Source organism: Seriola dumerili, unplaced genomic scaffold (assembly GCF_002260705.1).
Source record: "Seriola dumerili isolate Sdu_G_001 unplaced genomic scaffold, Sdu_1.0 BDQW01000149.1, whole genome shotgun sequence".
Classification (NCBI taxonomy): Eukaryota; Metazoa; Chordata; class Actinopteri; order Carangiformes; family Carangidae; genus Seriola; species Seriola dumerili.
In genome coordinates, this window is record NW_019174404.1 from 3,310,774 (window position 1) to 3,338,240 (window position 27,467).

Consider the following 27,467-nt stretch of genomic DNA (forward strand, 5'->3'; position numbering starts at 1 on the left):
AGTATAGTAAGGCATAAAAACGTCATAGTATATTAAGGCATAAAATTACATAAAAACGTCATAGAATTGTAAGGCATCAAATGTCATTGTATAGTAAGGCATAAAAATGTGAAAAAAACGTCATAGTATAGTAAGGCATAAATTTTCATAAAAACGTAATTGTATAATAAGCCATAAAAAGTCATAGTATATTAAGACATAAAAACGTCATAGTATAGTAAGGCACAAAAGGCATAAAAATTTGAAAAAACGTCATAGTATAGTAAGGCACAAAAGGCATAAAAATTTGAAAAAACGTCATAGTATAGTAAGGCACAAAAGGCATAAAAATTTGAAAAAACGTCATAGTATAGTAAGGCACAAAAGGCATAAAAATTTGAAAAAACGTCATAGTATAGTAAGGCACAAAAGGCATAAAAATTTGAAAAAACGTCATAGTATAGTAAGGCACAAAAGGCATAAAAATTTGAAAAAACGTCATAGTATAGTAAGGCACAAAAGGCATAAAAATTTGAAAAAACGTCATAGTATAGTAAGGCACAAAAGGCATAAAAATTTGAAAAAACGTCATAGTATAGTAAGGCACAAAAGGCATAAAAATTTGAAAAAACGTCATAGTATAGTAAGGCACAAAAGGCATAAAAATTTGAAAAAACGTCATAGTATAGTAAGGCACAAAAGGCATAAAAATTTGAAAAAACGTCATAGTATAGTAAGGCACAAAAGGCATAAAAATTTGAAAAAACGTCATAGTATAGTAAGGCACAAAAGGCATAAAAATTTGAAAAAACGTCATAGTATAGTAAGGCACAAAAGGCATAAAAATTTGAAAAAACGTCATAGTATAGTAAGGCACAAAAGGCATAAAAATTTGAAAAAACGTCATAGTATAGTAAGGCACAAAAGGCATAAAAATTTGAAAAAACGTCATAGTATAGTAAGGCACAAAAGGCATAAAAATTTGAAAAAACGTCATAGTATAGTAAGGCACAAAAGGCATAAAAATTTGAAAAAACGTCATAGTATAGTAAGGCACAAAAGGCATAAAAATTTGAAAAAACGTCATAGTATAGTAAGGCACAAAAGGCATAAAAATTTGAAAAAACGTCATAGTATAGTAAGGCACAAAAGGCATAAAAATTTGAAAAAACGTCATAGTATAGTAAGGCACAAAAGGCATAAAAATTTGAAAAAACGTCATAGTATAGTAAGGCACAAAAGGCATAAAAATTTGAAAAAACGTCATAGTATAGTAAGGCACAAAAGGCATAAAAATTTGAAAAAACGTCATAGTATAGTAAGGCACAAAAGGCATAAAAATTTGAAAAAACGTCATAGTATAGTAAGGCACAAAAGGCATAAAAATTTGAAAAAACGTCATAGTATAGTAAGGCACAAAAGGCATAAAAATTTGAAAAAACGTCATAGTATAGTAAGGCACAAAAGGCATAAAAATTTGAAAAAACGTCATAGTATAGTAAGGCACAAAAGGCATAAAAATTTGAAAAAACGTCATAGTATAGTAAGGCACAAAAGGCATAAAAATTTGAAAAAACGTCATAGTATAGTAAGGCACAAAAGGCATAAAAATTTGAAAAAACGTCATAGTATAGTAAGGCACAAAAGGCATAAAAATTTGAAAAAACGTCATAGTATAGTAAGGCACAAAAGGCATAAAAATTTGAAAAAACGTCATAGTATAGTAAGGCACAAAAGGCATAAAAATTTGAAAAAACGTCATAGTATAGTAAGGCACAAAAGGCATAAAAATTTGAAAAAACGTCATAGTATAGTAAGGCACAAAAGGCATAAAAATTTGAAAAAACGTCATAGTATAGTAAGGCACAAAAGGCATAAAAATTTGAAAAAACGTCATAGTATAGTAAGGCACAAAAGGCATAAAAATTTGAAAAAACGTCATAGTATAGTAAGGCACAAAAGGCATAAAAATTTGAAAAAACGTCATAGTATAGTAAGGCACAAAAGGCATAAAAATTTGAAAAAACGTCATAGTATAGTAAGGCACAAAAGGCATAAAAATTTGAAAAAACGTCATAGTATAGTAAGGCACAAAAGGCATAAAAATTTGAAAAAACGTCATAGTATAGTAAGGCACAAAAGGCATAAAAATTTGAAAAAACGTCATAGTATAGTAAGGCATAAATTTTCATAAAAACGTCATCATACAATAAGGCATAAAAACGTCATATACAGTAAGGCATAAAAATGTCAAAAAACGTCATAGTAAGTAAGGCATAAAAATGTCAAAAAACGTCATAGTATATTAAGGAATAAAATTACATAAAAACGTCATAGAATTGTAAGGCATCAAATGTCATAGTATAGTAAGGCATACATTTTCATAAAAACGTCATCATATAATAAGGCATAAAAACGTCATAGTATAGTAAGCCATAAAAAGTCATAGTATAGTAAGGCATAAAAATGTCAAAAAACATCATAGTATATTGAGGCATAAAATTACATAAAAACGTCATAGAATTGTAAGGCATCAAATGTCATAGTATAGTAAGGCATAAAAATGTCAAAAAAGTCATAGTATAGTAAGGCATAAAAATGTCATAGTATAGTAAGCCATAAAGAGTCTTAGTATAGTAAGGCATAAAAATGTGAAAAAATGTCATAGTATTGTAAGGCAAAAAAAAAAAACGTCATAGTTGGTAAGGCCTAAAAATGTGAAAAAAGGCATAGTATAGTAAGGCATTAAATTGGCACAGTATAGTAAGGCATACGTTTTCACAAAAATGTCATAATATTGTAAGGCAAAAAAAAAAAACGTCATAGTTGGTAAGGCCTAAAAATGTGAAAAAAGGCATAGTATAGTAAGGCATTAAATTGGCACAGTATAGTAAGGCATACAAATATCTAAAAACATCATAGTATAGTATGGCATAAAAAAGTCATAGTATAGTAAGGCATTAAATTGGCACAGTATAGTAAGGCATACATTTTCACAAAAATGTCATAGTATTGTAAGGCAAAAAAAAAAAAACGTCATAGTTGGTAAGGCATAAAAATGTGAAAAAAGGCATAGTATAGTAAGGCAAAAAATTACATAAAAACATCATAGAATTGTAAGGCAACAAATGACATAGTATTGTAAGGCATAAAAACATAAAAAAGTCATAGTATAATAAGTCATACAAATGTCTAAAAACGTCATAGTATAGCGAGTCATAAAAATGTCAAAAAACAGCATAGTATAGTAAGGCATAAATTTTCAGAAAAATGTCATAGTATAGTAAGGCATAAAAACGCCATAGTTGGTAAGGCACAAAAATGTGAAAAATGTCATGGTATAGTAAGGCATAAAAACGTCATAGTATAGTAAGGCACAAAAATGTGAAAAAAACATCATAGTATAGTAAGGCATACATTTTCATAAATATTTCATAGTATAATAAGGCATAAAAACGTCATCATATAATAAGGCATAAAAACGTCATAGTATAGTAAGGCATAAAAATGTGAAAAAATGTCATTGTATAGAAAGGTATAAAATTACATAAAAACGTCATAGTATTGTAAGGCATCAAATGTCATAGTATAGTAAGGCATACAAATGTCTAAAAATGTCACAGTGTAGTAAGGCACAAATTTTCATAAAAATGTCATAGTATTGTAAGGCATAAAAACGTCATAGTTGGTCTGGCATAAAAACATAAAAAAAGTCATAGTATAATAAGGCAAATGAATGTCTAAAAACCTCATAGTATAGCAAGTTATAAAAACGTCAAAAAAAGTCATAGTATAGTAAGGCATAAAAATATGAAAAAATGTCATGGTACAGTAAGGCATTAAAACAGCATAGTTTAGTAAGGAATACATTTTCATAAAAATGTTATAGTATAGTAAGGCATAAAAATGCCATAGAATAGTAAGCCATAAGAAGTCATTGTATAGTAAGGCATAAATTTTCATGAAAATGTCATAGTATAATAAGGCATAAAAACGTCATAGTATAGTAAGCCATAAAAAGTCATAGTATAGTAAGGCATAAAAATGTCAAAAAACATCATAGTATAGTAAGGCATAAAATTATATAAAAATGTCATAGTATAGTAAGGCATAAAAACACCATAGTTGGTAAGGCATAAAAAGTCATAGTATAGTAAGGCTTAAAAATGTCATTGTATAGCAAGGCATAAAAATGTGAAAAAACCTAATAGTATTGTAAGGCATAAAATTTCATATAAATGTCATAGTATAGTAAGGTATTTAAACAGCATAGTATAGTAAGCCATAAAAACGTGAAAAACGGTATAGTATAGTAGGGCATAAAATGTCATAGTATACCAACATTTTATGTTTTACTATATAGTATGACATTTGATGCCTCATCATAATATGAGCTTTTTTGAAATTTTTTTTGCCCTGCTATACTATTATACTATTTTGGGTGGGTGGCAGGGATATTGTGACCACACCTACGCCCATGAGCACAGCTATAAATGAAACCACTCAGTGGGTAAGTCCCTGTTTATGAATTCATATGTTAGATATGCAAGAGAGAAATCTTGACTTTCATGTCTTTTTCAGGGACTGAGCTTCATAAAACTGCCACCAACCACTTCACTACCACAGTGATGCGTCACAGGGAGGGGCCTTAGTGTGCCCACATCCTATTCCCAACAGCAGACGTGTATCCTGAGCAACTTCTGTAACCACTGATTAGACTAAAGTTACTCAACTGCAGCGTCTGGAACCCATGAGGACCACCTTGCTTGATATTAATATTTGGGTCATGGGAGATTGCAAATCAGATGTTAAATATATAAATATAACATTTTTTCATTTAATGCATTAAGAACACCCACAATGCTCAAGAAAAGAATGACATACTGGTTAGAACTTCTTACAGTATAACCTATATCTGGTGTAACAGACAAGAAAGGAAAGAAAACCTGTGGATTAGACACTTGCATGATTAGACTGGTGTGCTACGCTGTCCTGTACTCTGCCTGTACTGTGAAGAGGGCATGGGTTTTCCCCACAGAGCCCAGGATGGCAACTAGTTAGACCGACTTAACACTTTAAAGCAGCCTATTGGAAGTGAAGTGGCTGAGCTGATCACCAGAGAACGGGCCAATGGCAGGAAAGAGGCTGGCTGTATGTATTGGCGGAGCCTCCAGTAGGGAGGCTGGGGCAGAGCGTTGGGTAAATCCTCAGTAATAGGCTTGGGATTTAGGGGATCCAGTTGGGTAAAATGCAAGATTACAGCTGCTCCACAAACATACATGCAAACTCCTTTTCCTTTCTGCTCTCATTTCTGAATGATATACAATCAGTGTAAATCACTACTAGTTTATCATGGATTAAGCACAGTCCAATAGATTTTTCGTATATCTTATAATATATATATATATATATGACAGGTGCATAAGTTATTTTTGAGTGTGCCATTGCCCAACATTACCATAATATATCTGTGCAAGGTTTCTCTTTAATACCAGTTACTATTCCAGATCATGACATTACTGGTTTTAACAAAACACACACACACACAAAAAAAAATTAGGTTGATTTGGTTTGGTAATGATGATTCCTTCCAGCAGTTAACTACAGAAAAACAACCGAAATTAAAGACACCAATAAAAACATGAAGGACTAAGGATACAAATAACAATTATGATTATTATTATTGATCAATCAGGTTATAATTTACCCTATGATATGACAAAAATAATGACAAATGGCCATCAGATATTACTAGAGACCAAAGCGATGTTTCAAAATGGTTTCTTCATGTCTGACTTAATACCTACAGTAACTCCACAGATGTATGTATGTATTAATGATGTAAGACAGAGAACAACATGCAACTAAGGCTGAAACAATTAGGTCATTAATCTATCAGTCAGTTAGTAGAAAATGAATTGGCAATTATTTTGATGACTGATTAACCATTTAAGCCATTTTCTAAAAAAAAAAGTAAAACATTGTCTAGTTCCAGCTTCTCAAACATGTAGCTTTTCTCAGTTTTATACCACTGTAAATTGAATATTTTGTCTTTAGGAAAGTATGATGGCTATTTGTAACTATTTTTCTGCCTATTTCTAGACAAAAATTAAGAAAATAATCACAAAATTAACAGATAATGAAAATGATAATTATTAAATGCAGATCTACATGCAACTCTTATTAAAATAGTCAGTGAAATAGGAACTGATTAATGCTGTGTTGATTCATTTTGGGAGAGTTTCACAAAGCAAGTTCCTACAGAGATAAAGAGTTTTCTTTCACTGCAGCAATAACATTAACACACAGAGAGGAGAGACTCTTACTGTTGCTGGACTTGAGGTCCCTGTGAATAATGGGGACGATGGCCTGACTGTGGAGGTAGTGCATGCCCCGGGCGATCTGCACGGCCCAGTCCACCAGCGTGCAGGGAGGGATGCGTTTCCCCGCCAGGGCCCGGTTGAGGGGGCCGCCCCGGGCGTACTCCATGACCAGACACAGGTTGGGCTCCTGCAGACACACCCCCAGCAGAGCCATGATGTTGGGATGGTTGAGCATGGCGAAGAGCTTGGCCTCCTGACGCACGCTCTCCAGAGTTTGCTCGGCGTCCTCATCCGGATCCCGGCGCGCTGCCTTCACTGCCACCTCTGAGCCACGCCACACTGCGCGGTAGACTTTCCCAAAACCACCCACCCCGATGATTTCCTCCAGGGTCAGCTCTGAGAAATCAATCTCCAGGACTGAGGAGAGATGCAAAAGAGGACAAAGTGAGTGGCAGACAAAGCTGACATCATTTCTATCTTTAAAGTGGCGTTCCAGTTTTGCTCAAAGCCATCAAAGACATTAAAGGTCAGAGCCAGGAATTCACTATTTTACTCAAGGATCCCAAAACCAGGTCATTCGGTTGAAGGATGCTTCCTCAAAGCACTAAGCCACCCTGCTGCCCCAAATTCAGAATCTAGTAGAACTATCCCTCCTGCTATTATACAAGGGTGAGCAACTGTCCTGAAATGTGGCAGGTCCGTTTGGAGAAGCAAGAACGGACGGGGAGAAAGGACGACAATCCTCTTGTGTTTAAACGAAAGGAGTGTTTGATGATGTGAACAGGAGCCTGTGTGTCTTGTGTTTGGACTGTAGCTACAAATGTTCATGTTGTGGATTCCTAACAGTCTACTCAGCAGACTGACCTTGATGAATATTTCAGGTGGGATGGTATGTGAAAGTAGGCCAGCTGCCTCTGAAGACATGAAAGCCGACAAAGACTGACACAGCCGACAAAGACAGCTGAGGCTGAGTGGTCCACCCAAACAATTTAAACCCTCTTAGAAGCCTGTTTATGCTTAAATGTACGTGTAAGGTCTGTTTGTGCTGAGCATCCTCTTGCCACATAGCTCACAAAAAGCAGTAAGAAGTGAGAGTGTTTACACTCTGGCCTTCACAGCACAGTCTGCTGGCATGTAGCTGCTTTTCATTCTGCTTACTGTATCTCTCTGAGGCCTTGGCTGCACATTTAGCTGCAGACACTTTCTCTCAACAAGCACTACTTGATATTTCCTTCTCTCTTGCTGCACAGTTTTGGTGCAAACACCATCAGTCACTGTGAAAATGAACGCAGACCAAGCATAACAAAGATTCCTGTTATATCTCCTGACAATAGGTTGTTGCCTGTGCAGGACTTGCAGGTACGTGTCCAGTTCCTGCTGAGGATACCGCACACATTGTGCATTGTAATTTGAGCACAGAGGCGGGGTGACCGCGGCTGGCTGTTTGTTTGACAGGCGCTGTGATGAATAATGGTCCTGAAGCTGGAGGATGCTTGGACCAGCCAGTTTCTAGGCCAACAGGAGAGCGCTGCGCCTGCCATGACACAGCAGTCTCATCGTGGGTTTCTGTGGCCTTCGAACAAAAGACAAGGGAAGACTCTGCCCTGTGCTGAGTTTTAGTGATAGCACATCCATTTCATCAGTACAGTGATGAAGCACAATAGGATACTCACGGTGCAGAGGAGGCACCGAGTACTGCTGCTCCGAGGTGTCCCGGATTTCCTCCGGGATGCCATTCCCTTTGCTCACATAATTAGACGGGAAAATGCCAACCCGGTCTGCTATCATACCGGTCCACCAGCCCTCGTCTCCCGACACCAGGGAGTCCTTGGACAGGACCTCCACCAGGTCCCCCCTCCTGAGGCTGAGCTCATCGTCCGCAGTCGCTTCATAGTCGAACACGGCCGTCCAGAAACCCGGCGCAGCGGGTCCCGCATCCCGCGCGGCGCTGATCCCATTCTGCGGTGTCGGCCAGCGAAAAACATCTGCTTCTGCTTCTTCCGATGAGGACACGCACGCCTTGGGACTCAAACTATTGTCCAAAGCGGGTTTGAAGACATCCATGGACGCGATCCATAGGGGCGACCTGGATCACTGCAGGCGCATCCACCTGACGCGGCTGTGCTGGCGGCTCGAAGCGCCCTGCGTCTGCACACACAAACACACACACACGCGCACACACACACGCACACACACACTCATACACACACACACATACACAAAGCTAAGTAGCGGCTAATCCCGCACACAAACCCTGCAGGAAACTGGAGGCACCATTCTGCCGCATCGCCCGCCTTTCAATCACCGCTGGCTGCTATCAAACACACGGCAGCAGCTTGATGATTTAACGCACAGTCCAACACCCAATCATCGCTGTAACTCCTGGAGCGCACTAGTCTTTATTTTAAGCCAATTGTGCCAACGTGCGAATCATCCCCGGCTCTCTATTGGTCCACAGACACGTCAGCAACAGTTTATCTCCCGCCCTCCTCTAAGCGTCAAACGCTGGTCACCCTTCACACAGCATGAACCTGCTCCTCGCCAACTGTACACACACAAGGAAGCTGTTGATTTTCTTCAAATAGTCTCCTTTATTTAGTTACAGACCCCCCCCCCTCAAAAAAACAAAAATAAACAAAACATAACAAAATATTCAACTCAAGGTGAAAGTCCATGCACAATTCCCTGAAATAAAAACAGAATTCATTTAACAAGGAGTAAAAAACAGTCCACATAAACAATCAAATGAACAATTCCCAGTGTTTCAGTGACGTGATGAGAGGACACGGAGTGTGTGCATGTGTGTGTAGTTGAAAATCCAATCAAAAGTACCTCCTGAATCTCAAAGGATTTGTCTTTACTTGATTAAATTTCAACTTGCTCACGAAAAAACAAACAGATAAAGTCTAAATGTTGTGTTGTAAGACATCAGGAATATACTGTAGCTTAGTTACTGACACATTTCACAAGGATCTGTTTGCACATGAGGTGTGTGCATGTGTATGTATACATTGTTAGTATTAGTATACTACATACAGAGGTGCTAAATATGAGGCGACGTGTGTGGAAGCCCATTTCTGCCAGGAAAAGGAAAAATAGATGAAAAATTTGACATGATTAAAACCAAACTGCTTAAAGTAAGTCAAAGAACAGTAAGACCAAATAATATCTTATTAAGTCAATTATAAAATAGTAAGTCAAAGGTTTGATCATTTAAGCCTAAGGAAGGAATTTGACTTAAATTATGAAATAGTCAAAATTATTGTCAGGGTTTGGTGGTAAGTAGGAGCCAAATGCAGCCAACACACGGGAGACGGTGCAGACAGGTTTATTTACCAAAATAATAAACATGAACCGAGGACGTGAACAAACCCAGAACTAAACAGCCGGACCGACACAGACAAAGGGGAGCACAAAGACTATATAGACAAGGGAGGCAAGGGTGATTGAACACAGGTGAAGCACATTAGGGCAGGACAGACAATCACCACAGACACAGGACCAAGACAGGAAGCAAAAAACTGAGACACACCAGGAAACAGATTACAAAATAAAACAAGAAGTGCAAAAAGTCCAAACAAAACTAACAAAAGGTGTCTGCCATATCAAACCATGACAATTATGAGATAAAAAAGTAAAAATGATAGTTTATTGAAAAGGAAATGAGTTAGTAAGAATAATGTTCACTTGACTTTTGAGTCAAAAACATTTTACCATAAGTCATAACTATGAAATAAAGAGTCAAAAATATGAGATGAAAAGTCAAAATCTTAGCTTATTAAATGTAAATAACAAGATAGTAAGTCAAATTTATGAGACAAAACATTTAACTTCTATTTGTATTATTTTTCTGGCAGAAACAGGCCTCCAGATGTGTGACATCTGAGGGTTTATTTTGCTTTTGTTTTGAGTTTTACTGTGAAAACTTTTATTAGACAGTCGCAGCGGCAGCTTGTTTCCCATCAGGCACCAAATAAAAACTTCTGATCTTAAGCGTGTGAGAGAAAGAGTGAAGTAAGGTGAGGAAGACAGGGAAGAAAGGTTAGAAAATACCCTTTGATGCTCAATTAAGCTTTAATGTACCTGAAAATGCCTCCGTGAGACATTGATATCAACAAAAACGTCTCTGCAGCTCACAGGATCGTTGCCTCAGTGCCGTTTCTTTGTGTCAAATCCAAATTTGGAATTTTCTGTGGTTTGTAAAATGTAAACAAAGCCGCCTGCTCTTGGCCACTTTAACAGCAGTATGAAAAACACACAACACACCATACACAACAGGCAAAATAAAACATGACCTGAGCGAACACAACCAGGAAGCTTTGTTAGATATGGTTGGAGATTTGAAGTGAAGTGGAATCAACAGACATGGAGATAATTACGGTGTAAAGTTACGAGTTACTAGACAATGGACTGGTTTCACAGAAATGGAGTCAAAAGTAGCTGCAAGCTGAAGAAAAGGATGTTTTAAATGACACAAAGTGATTCCGTCACTCGGCTTCGAGACTGGATGAGAACAGAAAATTGAAAAAACAAGAATCAGGGGTCATTTCCAAATAAACATTTCTCTAGAGTAAGTCTTCTAAAAGGAAATCCACACCTTCGGTTTGGGCCGTCACACTTGTGCTTTTTCACCGCAGCATACAGCGTCTTAATAGCAGCACGTTCTGCCACGTCCCTGTCGTTACGTGATACGTTAAAGAGATCATGTCATCTTGGGGGGAAGTACTAGGGTTTGTTTGTGACGACAAAAATACAGTGTGAACAGGCAGTAAATGAGTCTGCTCTCCTAAATTCCTGAAAAGTTAATTCTGTGACAGTGGCAATATGATATCAAGAACACAGTTTTTTTTTCCCAAAATCTGCAAGTGGACACATAGATTCAAAGACACAGAGGTGAGATTTAAGTCAGTGAAGCCAGTGTTTTGCTTATGAACCAGAAAGTTGCTTTTATTCCACAGTAAAAGAACAAAACGGGTTGATCTCAAAACATCGTCAGCTTTGGAAATTTGCTTTTTTATTTTGACATCTCATTGCAGGCCAGGAAAAAACATACCCATCCATTAAAATGTGCCCCTTTTCTGTTACACACACACACACACCAAAAAAAACAAAACAAAACAAAAAAACAAAACAAAAGTTAAAAGAATAGTTTTCACCTCGTCACTGAAGCTTTCCTCAGTGTCTCACAACATCATCAAACACAAATCTAACTACTGTACGGTGACATTTCACTTCCATCCTGCAGCCTGAGGAAAAAAAAGAAAAAGAAAAAAGACTGGTGCCTTGAGAAGTGATGTGTACGATAAATAATTTGTTTCTTTTACAGAATTAAGATATGTATTCTTTAAGACAGAAATGACAGAACCAATTTAAGAGTCGTGCCCTTTTGTGAAGACCAACAACAAACGCCGCCTGTGCACACGAGTGCGAGGAGGAGGACGCACAGCCTGGCTTCAGCAGGCAACATGCACAGCACACAAACACACACACACACACACACACAAACACACACACACACACTGGCCGACGCTCAGCTCAACACATCCCGGCAGATAAAATCAAGAATACAACCAAATAAACAACACAAGTAGCCACTTTAGGCAAAGATAACAGTAAGAGCACTGGCACTTCCTTGTCATTGTAAAAACCCGCTGAACTCAAGAGTGAAAATATTTTTCTGTTGCAGGATCCGAACAAAGGAAAGGGCGACGCCATGAGCCTCAGCGGCTCAAAAGATATGAGAAAAACTTGAGAACTTCACACTTCCACTGACACTGGCTCAGATGAAGCGACTGCAGATAACCTGTAGATGAGATGTGAGAGTCGTGTTGACATGCTTTACCCCCCCCACCCCCACCCGCACCCCCCCCAGGACACCTATACTGTGTCTATGTAAACATACACTGAAAAAATTATGTACATAATGTGGGTTTGTGTTGCCTCTGAACGGGACAGTCAGCCGTCTTAACTGTCCTCCCTCTAATGCAGCAGTGGACCCGTTGCTCTACTCCGAATGTGTGTGTGTTTTATATATAAGAGAGAGAGAGAGAGAGAGAGAGAGAAAGAAAGAAAGAGAGAGAGAGGGGGAGAGAGGGGGAGGGGGGGGGAGAGAGGGAGGGAGAGAGAGAGAGAGAGAGAGTGAGAGAGAGGGAGTGAGGTGAGCAGGTGTGGTCCAGGGCCGGGGAAAGATCATCCGATTTCAGCCACGAGACGTATTTACAGCGCTGCTCACCACACAGGAAGAACACTGAGGAAGAGGAGGAGGAGGAGGAGTGCTAATAGAGAAGTAGAAGAAGGGACGACCACAGGGACTGGAGATTGACATCCCCCTTGTGGAAATACAGTGTCACTGCCACTCACTGTCTTTTCTTTTTTTTTTCTTTTTTTTTGAAAAACTTTTTCTTTTTTGTATTTTTTTTTAAAACAGATGTTGCATCCCACCTCTTTGGTAATCTTGGGTGATTTTTAAATTAGCCAAGAATTGACTGATTATATACTAATATACACTTTATGCAAATTAAGTAATAAACACTTTTTTTTTCTTTTTTTTTTTTTTTTTACTGCTCTTGGGATTTCAAACGACTAATTTTTTTTTCTCTCATTTTAAAAACAAAGCACCAGTCATGTGTTAAACAGCATTCAGTATCAATATGAGGCTACTTTCAGATTCAACCTGGAGCTACCTGCTGCCCTGACGACCACAGCGGCCGCTCCACAACGCTCCTTCACTGAAGAGTTTCAATCCAAAATAAAACATCACTGACGTCCACTCTTCACATAACGACCAGGAGCAGAGTTGTGATGTTCAATCGTAATAAATCAAAACAACAACAACATTTCTGAAGATGGATTCACCTTGATTTTCTGTGTTGATTTTACTTTGTTCAACCTGCACTAATCGTTTATTTTATGTTAACACTAAATCAAACGCAAGAGGTGTTGCTCATAATTATGAGCACAAAGATTATTATTATTACTCAATTCTTTAGCTGTATTGAGCATTTGGCCTCTTTTAGCTGATTGTTTTGGGCTTAAATTAGCTCGTCACTAATGGTGACAGATATATTATTATATTATATTTGGCAAAAATAGAGAGAATATTAAACTTAAGTTCAGAAGAACGACTCCAAATGGTTCCATATCTACTAATTGTACACTGTCAGTGGCTATTTGCTAACATATTAGCCATAGCAACTTTACAAAGAGCCAAAGTGAAACTATAACTTATGGGTTTTGTATAAACATGTAAACATTATTCAAAACTACGCTGACACTGTAAAATGTCGGCCTGGAATATAACCTTAGTCAACAATACGTCATGTAATTCACTCCGTTTCTTGAGACAGGGAGGGTAAAAAACAAGAATGAAATATTGTTGTTCATTTAATATTTCTGTTTTTTTAGCAATGTTTAACAAACAAAATGTCCCATAAGCCCTAGAACCTCGGGTTTTTTCAAAAAGTCGCAGAGTGAGGCGTTAATAACAGTAGGACAGAGAAGACTGAACGATGATGTTGTTTTCAGTCAGCAGTGATTACAGCTACAGAGCTGGAAAAATTACACTATTAGAGAATATTGTTGTTGTTTATCATGGATATGGAAGAAACCAAGTTACAGTGACGTGACGTACTGGTACATTTTTATAGGAGCTACAGCTTTTTGTGTGTTAACAAATAATTTGTTGTTTAAGTTTGTTAAGATCACAAAAGTTTAAACTTAATAAATACACATTTATTTTTTTTAAAATTGGAGGGTGAAACCTGATAAAGATGAAAGAAACCTTTCATTAGATTGCACTGATACAGAAGCTAGTAGAGCAGCAGCTAGCATCTCGTGGCAGCAAGACTTTGGCTTTCTATAAGGTTATAATATGGCGGATGATGTGTTTAGAGCTGCAACAATGATCAAACGATTAGTCAATTGACAGAAAAATAGTCGACAATTATTATCAATTTATCATTTGAGTCATTTTTCAAACCAGAAATATCACAGTAATTGCTGTTTGTAATCCCACACATGGGAAGATTTCCAGCCTTTCTCTGATCTCTGTAAGTGTTTGCTGAACATCTTTGGGTTGGTGGCTGCTGGTCAGACAACACATGCTGTCTGAAGACTCATATCAGACTGTTGGGAAATGTGAAGCCACATTTCCCACAATTTTTCTTACATTTTTATAGACAGTTAATTGAGAAAATTACCTCCAGATTAATCAATAATCAAACAATAATGCAAAGAATTACTAGTCGCAATTTTAGTCGTGGTTTTCAGTTTGTTCTGCTGTGGCCAAAAATCTACTGATGCAGCTTTAAAAACATTTCTCCACCACTTTGGAGAGAAACTCTTGAGCGGAGCAGAGCTGATGACTGGTCAGTGTGGGCAGCTGCAGCGAACGCCTCTCCCTCCACAGGCACTCTGTTCAGTCCATAGTGACACTTTTAATATGGGCCTTTTGCACATGTACAAGTAGAAGTCTCCATAAATAGAACTATACAGCAAAGTGCATGGATGGAACAGTACAAAAATACCTCTGAATTTATCTCTGCAGCAACACGTTGTTTTGTTTGTTTTGTTTTTTTTGTTTGTTTGTTTGTTTTTTTTCTTTTTTTTCAGATTTCTGATTGAAAAGGTGAAAATTCGAGTGAGACCAAGATATCAGTAAATAAATAAAATACAATGTCATACTTTTACCTAGGCAAGATACATAACTCTTAGAAATGTGAAGACATCGTTCCAGTATATAGTTTGACCCCCCCTCCCCGTCCCGCTTAGCCACAGCAATCCTCTGTTGTTAGAGCAGAAGGTGACCACATTTAAACAAATATTCAAAATATACAGAAAATATGGAAATATATTATATATAGATACGTATAGAGTACGGAAGTAATGTCCAGGGCAGTTTGACCATGTTCACTGTGTCCACCTCTTCCTCCTCGCCTGTTTGAATGGTGATTCATCTGCCAGTATGAACTGTCACTGTCGCTCCTCTTCTTCTTCTTCTTCTGCTTCTTCTTCTTTGTGTGATTTCTGAGAACTCTGCAATGCTCCTTAGGAAACTATGCAAATAAAAATAAATACTATGAATCCATCCCACTGTCACTCATAACAACATATTTCCATTTATGATATAATCTTTTGCTATTCCTTAACATAGATCAGAAAATAGTTCTTTGATTCCTCTTTTATATGTGTGTGTGCATGTGTGTGTGTGTGTGTGTGTTTATTTATTTTTTTTTTGTTTGATTTATTTTTTGCGTTTTTATCCCCAAAATACTTTTTAAAAAAAGTCGTTCTCGTCAGATGTTGAGAAAAATATAGACCTCTGATTAACTCAACTCTCTCCGGATATAAGACTGCAGTCTCTTCCAGTGGAATGCAGGACCACCTGTCGGCATCGGCATCTTCTGGATTTGGTGGTAACCCAATCCCAACTGTAAGCACACTCGCGCGGGCTCAGGACAGCTCTCCTGTCAGCCAGGGCGAACAGGCCTGTCGGCACTAGAGGGCAGGATACACACCTCCAAGCATCCTTACAGAGGGGGTTGAGGGAGAGAGAGAGGGAGAGGGAGGGAGGTGTCTGGGAAAACCCCGGGTTTACCTCTCCTGTCCTTCCACACCACACAAGACTGACCCAAATTCCACAGTGAGAATTCACTCTTTTACCTCTGAAGTTGTACTTTAAACCCCTGTGTGTTTGTTTTCTCTCATGCTGAAGTCTTTCCCGTTTAGAAGCCCTCTATATGACAGTAGGCCTCCAGACTGGAGAAGAGGATGTAAAGGAACCAGAGGCTGAAAAAGAAGGCTGACGTGGCCAGTCTGTGTCCCCGGGGCCCGCCCAGTTCTCCTCCGATGTGGGCCCGGCGCCGGTAAAGCAGCACCGAGATGGCCAGGAAGGCGAAGATGGTGAAGAGCGTGACGGAGAAGGCCAGCGAGCCGGCTTCCACCACGAACGGCTTCCCTTTCATGTGCCAGTAGATGGCCGCCACCGACCAGGCCATGCCGATTCCCAGGAAGACGTTGACGGCGTTGCTGCCGGTCACATTCCCGATGGAGGCGTCTGCGTAGGTGTCCTGGACGGCTGCTACCTTACTGGCAAAGGTGTCTGTGGGGACAGAAGTCGGTTGTCATGACGGTTTCACTTTGATTGAATGATTTTAAAAGTGAGCAGGAGGATCATTCTTGACTTTGTGAAAATAGTTAGGTGCATTTAGTAGCTTTCAGCTGATGTTTCAACTGCATCTCATGGTCTTCATCAGCAGTATGAACTTTGGTCACATGATAGCAGGTGGTGTATATGGGGAAGGTACGGTGGCCCTGAGAGCTCGACGCACTGCAGCTTAAGAAAACACCTGCAGAGACACAAATGCGCCGCAAAACAAGTCCTACAACACAACAGGTGTTTCCACGGGGACACTGAAAAGTGATGAACCTGGCTGGGAACAAGTGCAGCCCCGCCAGCTCTCAGGGCCGCCGTAGGAAGGGCGATCGTCAACCCCACCTAGACGCAAAGACGGTCTTCGGCTTAGACTGAAGCTGACCTAACTGCTTCTGCTGATGAAGACCACAAGATGTGGCTGAAAGCTGTCTTTGTCAAACTATTTAGAATGAGGTTCTAATATCTTTCTGACAAGATATATTAAGGAAAACTTCTTCCTATAACAATGAGTCTGACACACATGGACACGTACAGATTGAACACATCAAGGTGTAATGCAGCGTTTTGAAGTGTCTGGAGGATTTGAAGTTTGACTCCTCGTGGTGGCCACTGTTGGGCAGTAACGTATGACTTAGTAACATGTTACAGTAATGTGACGACTTCTTTACTTTTATCAGTAATGTGTGAGTAAGTTTAAGTGTAAGGGATTACAATTTGCGATTCAGTCATTACATCAGAGTTACTAATCCCAGTGGCGCTCTGTTACTTGTTACTTGTTATTTGATGGCGGCCTGTTCACTGTCTTACTGGGCAGACTGGTCTGGGGTGTGGTGGAGGTGCAGCGTAGATGGCAGACGAATAAACGCGACTCCGGCTAATTCCAGAGTTGTCTTATCTAAATTCTGTGTTCACCTCTGTTTCAGAGTCGCAGGGTGTGGGACGGAGCTTGTGAGGTCAGGACTGTGTGCGGTCACAGGGGCTAAGCTAACTGCTGGATGGTCTTTGCAGAGCTGCCAGCCCGTTAAAACTGCAGGGTCTTGTTTTCTATTTGCACGTGTTAAACGGGTGCAGACCACTTGGTGTAATGAGAGTACCATAGCGAGTGATGTAACACACTGCTTTTGCTGCTGAATAATTAGGGGAATGTATTGTTATTACTTTCTCAGTGAGTAGTGTGTGATGAGCAGCCAAATAAAAAGAGAGAAAAGCTTCTGTCATCAGTATGAAAACAATGTGAAAAGATGCCACAGTCACATTCACAGTCTGCACACGGGGAGCTTTGAACATCACATTACTGCTCATTCCTCCACAGAGATACTTTACAGTTCTTGTAAACAAAGGAGATCATCATGACGATAATGCCACATTCATGTCACTTTGTTTAAACTGTAATTATGAGCAGCCCCCAAAACCGTTTCTCTCAGTCTCTCTGCTGTAATTATAAGTTGGAGATATTAGGAATTTGTTTTTGACAGCGACAGTATCTCCCACAACAACCGACAACCTGTGGCATCGCAGTTACATCTGAATAATAATATGAAGACAAACACAAGCGATTCAGTTCATTTGAAAGGAGCGAAACACCGTCTGAATGAGTCGATGGGTGTGTGAAGGTCGTCTGTGCTTTACTCTTTGTTTGTTCACAATATTTATAATAGGTTTTTATGACACCCCCATCCCCCAAAAAAAGAAATAGTAATGATTTATTAATGCCGCACATAGGACCTTTAATAAAAGAAAACGCTGACAGAGTCCAACTTCTCGGTGACATATTGCTCCTGTCGGGTGAAAATGTCAGTTTGGAGGAAATAAGAATATCGGCCGTCTTGATGACAAAGCATGTTTCCTCATGAAGTCACAGTTTTCCTTTCAAACTATAAAAGAACAATATCATCCATCAACTGACCTAAAAAAACTGATTTACACGTTACAAACATGAAGATACTGAATCTTTAAGTGCCACAGCTGGACTCACCCGGGACAGATGTGCCGAGTGCCACAAACACCACAGCGGTGACCGAGTCTTTGAGGCCGATGGTGCAGCCGAAGTGAGACGCCAGGTCGCCGATGACGGCCGTGAGCAGGCCGATGATGATGATGGAGATGATGAAGCAGGCCCAGCCGTTCAGGTAGTCCGTGGGAGGAACGCAGGCGAACAGGACCTTCCAGAAGACGGTGAGGAAGTGCATGACGTAGTCGAAACAGGACGGCAGCCGCTCTTCCCCCGTGTCCTCTTCGTCCTCATCTAATGGTCAGAGGTGGGGCCGAGCGGGGGGAGGAGGGAGTCGAGGAGGGGGAGGGTGAAAGGCGAGACAGATTGAAGTGTAACCGGATGACAGGAGAGAGCGGAGCGGCACAGAGGACGAAGAGATAGCAGAATATTTGGGCAAAGATAAAGAGAGAGGGGTGACGGAGGGGAAGTGAATATTAAGAGACGGGACGGGGAGCGAGGAAGAACAGAGCGATGGAGGATGATGAGGCAGAAGAGGGTATGACAAGGAGAGAATGATGACAGATGATAAAGCACAAAGTTGAGAGGGAGCAGAGAGGGTAAAGAGTTGGGAAAGAGTGGAGAGATAAAGGATCGATAAAGGAGATAAGGGATGACAGAGAGGGGAAGGAAGAGAACAACAATTCTCACATTTTTCAGCCTGAGACATCGTCATACAGTTTCACTGCAGCCTCAGGTTATTGTTATGTATATTCAACTCTGAATACATATCTAGATTAATAACTGCCACAGGGAGCGAGACATTTTTAATGAATTAAAAGAGCTGCATGTTTTTGCAAATGAAGTTTAGAGACAAATAGATTTCACCGTCACTTCAGTTTGTAGGTTATAAACTTTGGTTTACTCTTTAATATTCACATTCATTAATAATTCAGGGTTTCTAACCTGGTTTCTCAAACTCCTCTCTATTAACTCACTTTGTGGGTGAACAACTCTCAGTATCAGGTTAGTCTGGGCTCCAGGCTTTTGGCTGTTGGCTCAGTTTGTGCGTAAACAACTCGCACATCGTGTCCCAAATCCAAACTACAAACTGTCTGTAAGCAGGTTTTGAGAATGTCAAGTGTTCACAGTTCACATGGTGTCAAAGCACGGACTGTAATAAACATGGTCGAATATTAGCATGTGCTGCTGATGGAGAGTATTCTCAGGAAAAACATTTTGATGTCTGTTGCATCATGTCGTGTCAGAAAAAATCATCAAATATGTTGATTTCTTTGTAAATACACTGTTAAAACAGTATGAAGTTTACACTGTACAAAATCAGTATGTGGTATGAATTTGGCCCATACACAAATGTAACACACATATACAGTATAAGAATATACAGTATAAATAAAAACATATATGTAAAAGTTATATATGAAACCTACTAGAAATTGGAACGATAGTTTTGTGTATTTGGTGTATTTGCACCTTGTTGGCACCAAGTGGTCAAAGGGAGATTTCCTACAACAGATTTATCCATCGCACCAGCTGTTTGTTCTGTCAAAGTGAGCCTGAACAAGGAAATGAACCCCTGCTCACTCTCTGGATAAAAGCATCATCTTATATCAGCTAAAAGTGTGAATGTAAATGGTTGTCCTCGTCATTGTGGAGGGCGTCCTCTGTGTCCCAGCGGCTCACAGGAAACTCAGCGGACAGGCGCAGGGACACCGTGCTGATTCAAAGTGTCAGGCCATGTGAGCTGCATGCATTTTTCAACCACGAGTGGATCATGAAAAAATAAAGAGCACCGCTGGATTAAATATTTCAGCACCAAAGTCATGGACCGAGGCCTTCGCCACGTTCACTTCACGGTGGCTGTGACTGCGGCGGACAGAGCGGCAGCCGCACTGCAGGCTGCAGGAGGATCTGATGCCGCCACCGCCGCTGCCGCCGCCGCCGCCTGACGTGATGGATGAGTTTTCTCTCACGTACATGAGATTATTCCAGTGCTTCAAGAGCTTTGCTTTCCAGGAGGACGCGGCTGATATGAGTTTTTGAAGGCTGATACTGGCACCAATAGTTTTGGACTGAAGTCAGTGATAAACAGTATTGTGAGCTGCTGATATTCTACGGCTGTAAGTTTGACGGTGGAAAAACTTTTTGTCCTTGTATAAAAGTTTAGTGAATAGTTTGACATTTTGGAAAATACTATTATTTGCTTTCTGGCTGAGGGTTCGATACGAAGATTGGTAGAAGCTGGAGCCAGGAGAGTTAGCTTAGCTTAGCATAAAGACTGGAAACAAGGGGAAACAGCTAGCCTGGCTCTGTCCAGAAGGTAAAGGGATCTGCCTACCACCCACTTCTAAAGCTCCATAATTAACTTATATTATCATACTATTTATCTTGTTTGTTTCATCATCACAAAAACTGTTGGTCTTCATGCTAAGCTAACCGTCTCTGGGTTCCACCTTCATATTGAACAATAATATATCGTCTCATCTAACTCTCCACACGAATCAAATTAAGTGCTAAAAAGCAGCTTTCATACTGTGGGATGATAAAATCTTAGATTAGCAGCTCAAATTTACTCATTGGTCATAATGTCGGCAGATAACAAAACTCAATATTTACAACAATATCAGTAATTATCAATAATAATAAATAACACGCCAAGACAATTTGACCCATGTGTCATAAAACTGTCCAACCAGGAATCACTTATAGATGCACAAGTGATTCATAAAAGATAAAAGACTGGCATGTTCAAGGAGGGAAACTTTGAGGATCCTGATGTCAAAAAGAAGCTAACATATTCATTCACATTTGTGTCTTGCTTTGTTTCTGCTGGAGAAAGTGCCGCCGAAAACACTGTGGATTCTTACATTACCTGCACTGACTGTAATGGCCTCCATGAACTGGTCTCTCCAGGAGTTTGTTCCCACCACCAGAGCCAGGTTGGTCTTCTTGATCAGCTTGTCCACTGTGCTCTGTGTGACACAACGCCAAAACAACAACACCAATCCGTCCATTATTACCTCAGTGACGGGAATCTGCATTCAGAGAGACTGATACAGAGAAATACACGAGCTCCGCCACATGATGGCAGTGACATCCAGTTCCAGGCGGCACGAACCTTTATTCGATGCATGATAAAAGCACCACACCAGAAACAAATATGGTGGGACTGTTTTTGGTTGAGGAGGTTAGACGAGGCATATAAACCGTATCTCCTCCAGCAGTACATCTATGTGGGCTGGGACGCCTCTGAAGAGCAACAGTACCCTTCTGAAATTAGAAATATGCAGCTGTTCTTCCATGCAAGGTGGCAGCTGGTTAGTTAACGTGATCTCTTATCTGTTTCGACTGCATGGAAAACACCGGTTCCAGCTGTAATTATCAGGCATCTCAGGCTGCGTTTGCTCTGTTTGAAGATGAAACCTTTCTCACCTTAAACTCGTATGATTCCTCAATAATGACTTCCAGCTTGGAGTGTTCCCCCAGCACCGGTTTTCCCATCTCCGCGATCCGCTTGGCTTCCTCCTCGTCAGATGTCAGCTTCCTGTCTGGCACATCTGGGCGCAGGGGGAGCAAAAACAAAAAAAAAGGAAAGAAAGAAAGAAAAGAAAAGAAATCACATTGAGAACGACGGCAATCAACATAAGAGGATGCTCAGGTGATTATCATGTGTCATACTCAGCCACGGTATGAACATCAGACGGCTGCCTTACTGGTGACAGTTTGAAGTTATCCCGCCTTCATAATGTTCAGGCTTAAAATTTCAGATTTGTTTTATGTGCAGCATTTAAAGCACATCTATAAGATTGATTGTCGCACTGTTTACTCCATTAACACTTTGCAAGAGCTTCCTCTGTGTCCGATGGTTTGGTGGCGTTCCAGCCTTGTTGTGTAAAGGTTAGATAAACTTGCGTGCTTGACTGATCGACACACAAACACAGCAGATGCAAATATTGGGTGCAAATCTTTTTCTTTTTGATTTCCCATTATTCTGTTTTTCTTCCCGAATGTTGGAGGTTACAAAGTCTTTTTAGGTTCAGACATGACAATAAAAGGTCATGCAGAACTTCCAGAGAAAGCCATTCATTTTCAAAAGGGCCACTTCATCCAAATCACAAAAACACTAATTTTCCCTGATTATACTTCAGCCAAAGTTTTGACATCCACCACCGTGATACACAGCGTCCATGTCATTTTGTTGAATTTCCCAAACTCACCAGCAGCGAGTGACTGAACGAGTTTTCCTTTTTCCCATTAATCAAATAATAAAAACATGTTCATTTAGAGCGTTTTTATTTAGTAAGACGACGTGCAACATTTTGTCAAGATGCACATATCTCATCCACACCTGTCGCCATTTTTCTGTATGCAGAAAGACGACGTTTACGTTCTTAATCCCAGCCCTCTGATTGGTTCACTATTGGTCCACCAGGCGGAGGAGTGGCTGAACAAACACAACAAGATACGGGCAGCGACTCAGTGGATCAGAACCAGCCTAAACACAGAGAAGGTGAATAGAAGCACAAAGAACTGAAACTGTGGCAAATGAATAGACCTGAATAGAAACATGTCAAGAGATCTATTTCCATGACAACTGAGCAAACTCCATCTGCTGATGAAGTCTGGCATTGTTTTGCCAAGAGCTTTCGTGCTTGTTTTTTTTTTATTTTTTTTTAATTTTATTTGTGTGAACTGGCCCTTTAAATCTAACACTGTATCATCATTACTCTTCGCCATAGGTTTGCAGAGCTGAGCCACACTGATGAAATTGGGTGCAATACAATAAAAACCAAGCACTTTCAAGGCTTTCCATTCACTGTCAAAACTCTTTAAGGCCTTATTTCAGTTTTTTCCATATTCAGAGTGATTCCCGAGGACTGCGGACGTCCTGACGCATCCCTCTATCTGCCTATCAGACGTGTCCTGTGTGGCTCTGCTGCAGAAAGAAGCCACAATGCCTCCCAGAGTTCCCGAGCGCGCCGCAAAACTACAAAGAGCTCCATAACATCAATTCTGTGCTGTCGAACTCTATCAAGAAGAGGCGGCTGTGCATCCAGAGGCCTCTCATCCTGCTCCGTGTGTGACACCCCCACTGAGCCACCTGGTGCAGAGACCTTGTCATCTTTTATACGAGCCCCCGAGTCCCAGCCTGCTGCTCTTTGCTGACAACACGCTTACCATTAAATATTAACATTGCCATTAAAGATCACAGCCAAGTCCCCTTGATAGGAGGACGTGTCGGCGAGCGCACACACACACACACACACACACTCACACACACAGAGGCATGCATAATATACCGGCGTATGAGTGCCTGCACACACACACACACTTTTCAAAGCTAAATCAATTACACACCCAAGACAGTGTGTACCCTCAAGTCCTGACGGGATTTCTTTTGCTCATGTTTAAAATTTGATTATCCAGCCATTCCCCTGCTCCGCGCTGCACCACGACATGACACTACTTCCCTGACAAGGATGTTGAAAAAAAAATATATAACACAATCACACAAAGGTAATTAAATTTCTAATTTCGGAACTGCAGGTTTTTATCTTGACGGTTATCAAATGTTTGTACCTTGCTCTTGACTTGAGAACATAATTTATGGATTTATGATTAATTAATCTTGTGATTAGCATGCAAATCCGGCGTTAAGAGCGGGAGAGGGCAGCAAAAGAGCATGTAGTTCTTTGTAACAATGACAGCGGAAGATAACAGAGTTGGCATGCAGTTTATTTATATCACACCTGATTTAAAATCTCGATCCACAGCAAAAAATAAAGCGTCTAAATCATCACTGATTTCACACTGTGCACAGGGACCCTCAGATTTACAGCTGATGTTTAAACCACACTGTTCACACAGGAGGTGATGTTAGTGGAGATGCTTAAAGGGGAAGAATGGACAACTTACCATCAGCTAACAACCAGGCTGTGGAGGAGAGGAGACAGGGAGGAGGAGGAAGAAGAAGAAGAGGAGGAAGAAAAGAAGAGATGGAGAAAACAAAAAAAAGCAATGAGCAGTGGAAATGGAAGAAAGAATCACTGATAAGGAGAAAAGCCAGTTAAGAAGAAGGAGAGAAATGTGATGGCCTCAGAAAATGGCTGAGTATTGACCCTGAGCTGTAATATATGTGGCACTGATTATGTGATCGGCTGAAGTGGAGGGAAGAATATGGTATTTTGTCATTTTTTATGGGCACCAGGGCAGAATCGAGGTTTATTAGTGGGGAAAATGTCCAATAGAAATCAACTAATGGCAGAATATTTTGCGTGGTGAGCTCCAGATATGAGTATAACACTAATTCAAAAGTTTACTGCTCCCAGCCGAGACAGATAAAAGAGTTTGGAGGTAATAATTACACATGAACCCTTATTCAGTATGAAGTAGTACTGGACTAATGTATAAGAAAAGAAGAGTTACTTTTACTTCCCATCCTAAATCAAACCTCCATCGCATCATGATTATATCAAAATAATAAATCCACTGAGCGTCTTTTTTTCTTAAATAAAATTCTCCTTTTTTTCTTCTCCTTTCTATTTTTTTTTCTTTTGCCCTTTTAACTTTTCTTTAAGGATCTTCTCCTTTCTGTTTTATTCATGCAGCTGCATCTGTAAGTTCATTCTTGCAAACTGCTGGGAGCACTTAAATAATAAGTTCACATAAAATAAAAAAAAACTCACACAGAGAGCTTGTAATTAAATAAAATAAACCCTAGATGTCAACAAAGAAAAAAGAAGTCCACTGCAAATAGTCTGATAAAATGTGATTATAATGAAAATAAACATAAAATTGCATAATTAAACATCTTACTCAGGTCTCTTTAAATAACCCCTGAAGCAGATGAATTACACGCACACATTTCTTATTAATAATCAGATTAGAAGATTCACTTTTCAGATCCAGTGATCAATAATTCAAAATGGGAGAGATTCGGAAAAATCTGAACTTTAGGATATGAAATACCCCAAATAAAATCAATAAGTGAACAGTTACAGTCGATGCATTTCCTGGTTCTTGTTTTAATTATATAAAATAATATTTTTTGAGCAGTTGTATCATTTGTTTGTTCTCCATTATGCTGCTGGCGTTTTCTTCTTCTTCTTCTCTAGAAAAATCACATTTGTTGGGGGGCATCTACAAATGTTGAAGTTGAACAGTGGGTGGCCTGTAAACTGTATTACGTAAGAGCCAGAGTCGCCACTGTCAATATGGCGGACGTGAGGATGACAAGGATTTTATTTGACAGCGTCAGTCGGGGGGCTGAGAACAAACAACAACAAAACCTGCTTCAACCTGCCATGAACGGCTGCCAGCCAGTCTGACGGCCCTGTTAGCATGTTGCAGAGTTTTAGTGTCTCGTGAAGGGCCTAAACGCTGCTTCAGAGGATTTTCTATTTATAGACATACTGTAACATTATAGAAGAAGCAGTGAAGTCTTGTAATATTTTTAATCTTAATAAGCACCGGGGCTTTGAAAGTGTCAAAAACTGTCTGGAAAACATTAGCTACTGGAAGCTCATTTCATTTGCACTATATAAAGAACAAAAGAACATGATGCAATGCAAAAAATCAGACAGTAAATCAGTGAAGAACAGGTAACAGATCTGGACACACTGGAGACACTGAAGGCGCTGACAGTAGACGGAAAAAAAATGAAATAAAAAATACAACATGAATACGATGAAGACGGGGCATGCTTCATATTTATTTAAAACTGAGATCAAAACTTCATAAAACTTCCCTTCTTCATTATTTGTCCTTGCGATTAGATATTCAAAAGCAGATCCAGGCTTCGTCTGACTCCTTTAATGTCAGGGAACAATCGTTGAAGTGACAATGAGACAAGCTTTCCAATACACATCCTGGTTTAATACACTTTTTATTATTAGAAACCTGTTTTCATAAAACGCAGCTGGGGGAGATTCTGCCAGCGGTTTATGCAGCCGGTGTGTATCTACCTTCTATAGCCACATTATTATTGCTCCTTTTGGAATTCTATTTGATTAGTGCCGTTGTTGTATTTAGGATTTACACCCAACAGAAGAGAGGTGGGGCAGAGGGGATCTTGAATATTAATTTCCTCTGTGCTATTTCTTCAAAAAATGTCCGTCTGGGTTTTTCTTAAGTTTCCTTGTCTTCTAAGAAACTGTTGCTGTTGAGGAAACACTGTATGTGATGTTGGGCTCCACTAATAACTGTGACTTTTTCCACCGGAGCAGTCGGAGGTTGTGATTGAAAGGTTGGATTTAATGGAAGTTATTCAGCGAGAGGATCGATTTGTATTCGCCCGCTCACATTTCCCCCCCTGCAGCTCTGGTGTATTCTGGCAACTCGTAATGGGCGAGATGGCGAGAACTCACCACATACAACATCTGATGATAAACGTGCCCGGTGCAGATGCTCAGAAACATCACACCCCTTTCCTCAGCTTTTTGATTGTGACTCTGCCTGATTGTTTATCTGTGCGCCGCAGCTGCTGAGCAGATCAGTGACACAGCACAACACGCCCCGGCGCCCATGGCAAAGTGTAAACCATAACTAAATGATATGATTAAGAATGGAAAGAGGCTCGAAAAGTCATCCAGCGAGGAAGATAATTACATGACAGGATACGCCGTAAGTGGATGAAGAGAGAGGAGAAAGGCTTCACGCGCCTTTCAGCCTCCAGAGATTCACACAGACAACTCTTCCCTTTGACGTCTTCATCATCGTTTCTCCTTACATTCATAAAACAAGGACACATTTCTAAAAGGGATCAGAGGCTTTGAAGGACAAAACAAAACTGTTCACATCTTCCATGAATGGACCGGCTCCTTCTGAAACCTCCTCCGCTGAGACAGGATACTAATTAACCTGTTTGTGTTTGGAGGCAGCTTATCAACTTCCGAAATCAAATACAGTCCACAGTTAATCATCATTAGTAGCTAAGTGCATTAATTGCTGTGGGCGACTTCCTTCATTATCATTAGTACTAGCCGAGCCGCGCTGATCTGAAGCCAAGTGCGGTGTGAAGCCCGGCTGTGGTGAGTCTGAGTGTCCATATCCTGTATAACCC

At 40.0% G+C, this 27,467-nt stretch overlaps 2 protein-coding genes across 7 annotated transcripts in view; both read right to left on the minus strand.

The window, feature by feature from the left end:
* The window catches only part of LOC111225561 (mitogen-activated protein kinase kinase kinase 9-like), a 24,698-nt gene extending 16,332 nt beyond the window's left edge, over positions 1 to 8,366 (minus strand). The window contains exons 1-2 of the mRNA XM_022750512.1: positions 7,976 to 8,366; positions 6,306 to 6,719 (exon numbers count right to left, since the gene is read on the minus strand). Coding sequence (XP_022606233.1) covers positions 6,306 to 6,719; positions 7,976 to 8,366 — 805 coding nt within the window. The remainder of the gene's footprint in view (positions 1 to 6,305; positions 6,720 to 7,975) is intronic.
* Positions 8,367 to 16,024: 7,658 nt separating this feature from the next.
* LOC111225635 (sodium/calcium exchanger 3-like) overlaps positions 16,025 to 27,467 on the minus strand; it is a 97,857-nt gene continuing 86,414 nt past the window's right edge. For 4 of the 6 annotated variants that reach the window (XM_022750627.1, XM_022750625.1, XM_022750626.1 and 1 more), the window contains 5 exons: positions 21,839 to 21,963; positions 21,279 to 21,378; positions 20,745 to 20,750; positions 18,431 to 18,700; positions 16,025 to 16,401 (listed from right to left, as the gene is read on the minus strand). In XM_022750627.1, coding sequence (XP_022606348.1) covers positions 16,025 to 16,401; positions 18,431 to 18,700; positions 20,745 to 20,750; positions 21,279 to 21,378; positions 21,839 to 21,963 — 878 coding nt within the window. Of the gene's footprint in view, positions 16,402 to 18,430; positions 18,701 to 20,744; positions 20,751 to 21,273; positions 21,379 to 21,838; positions 21,964 to 27,467 lie in introns of all 6 variants that reach the window. The other 2 variants (XM_022750628.1, XM_022750623.1) reach the window with 2 other exon arrangements.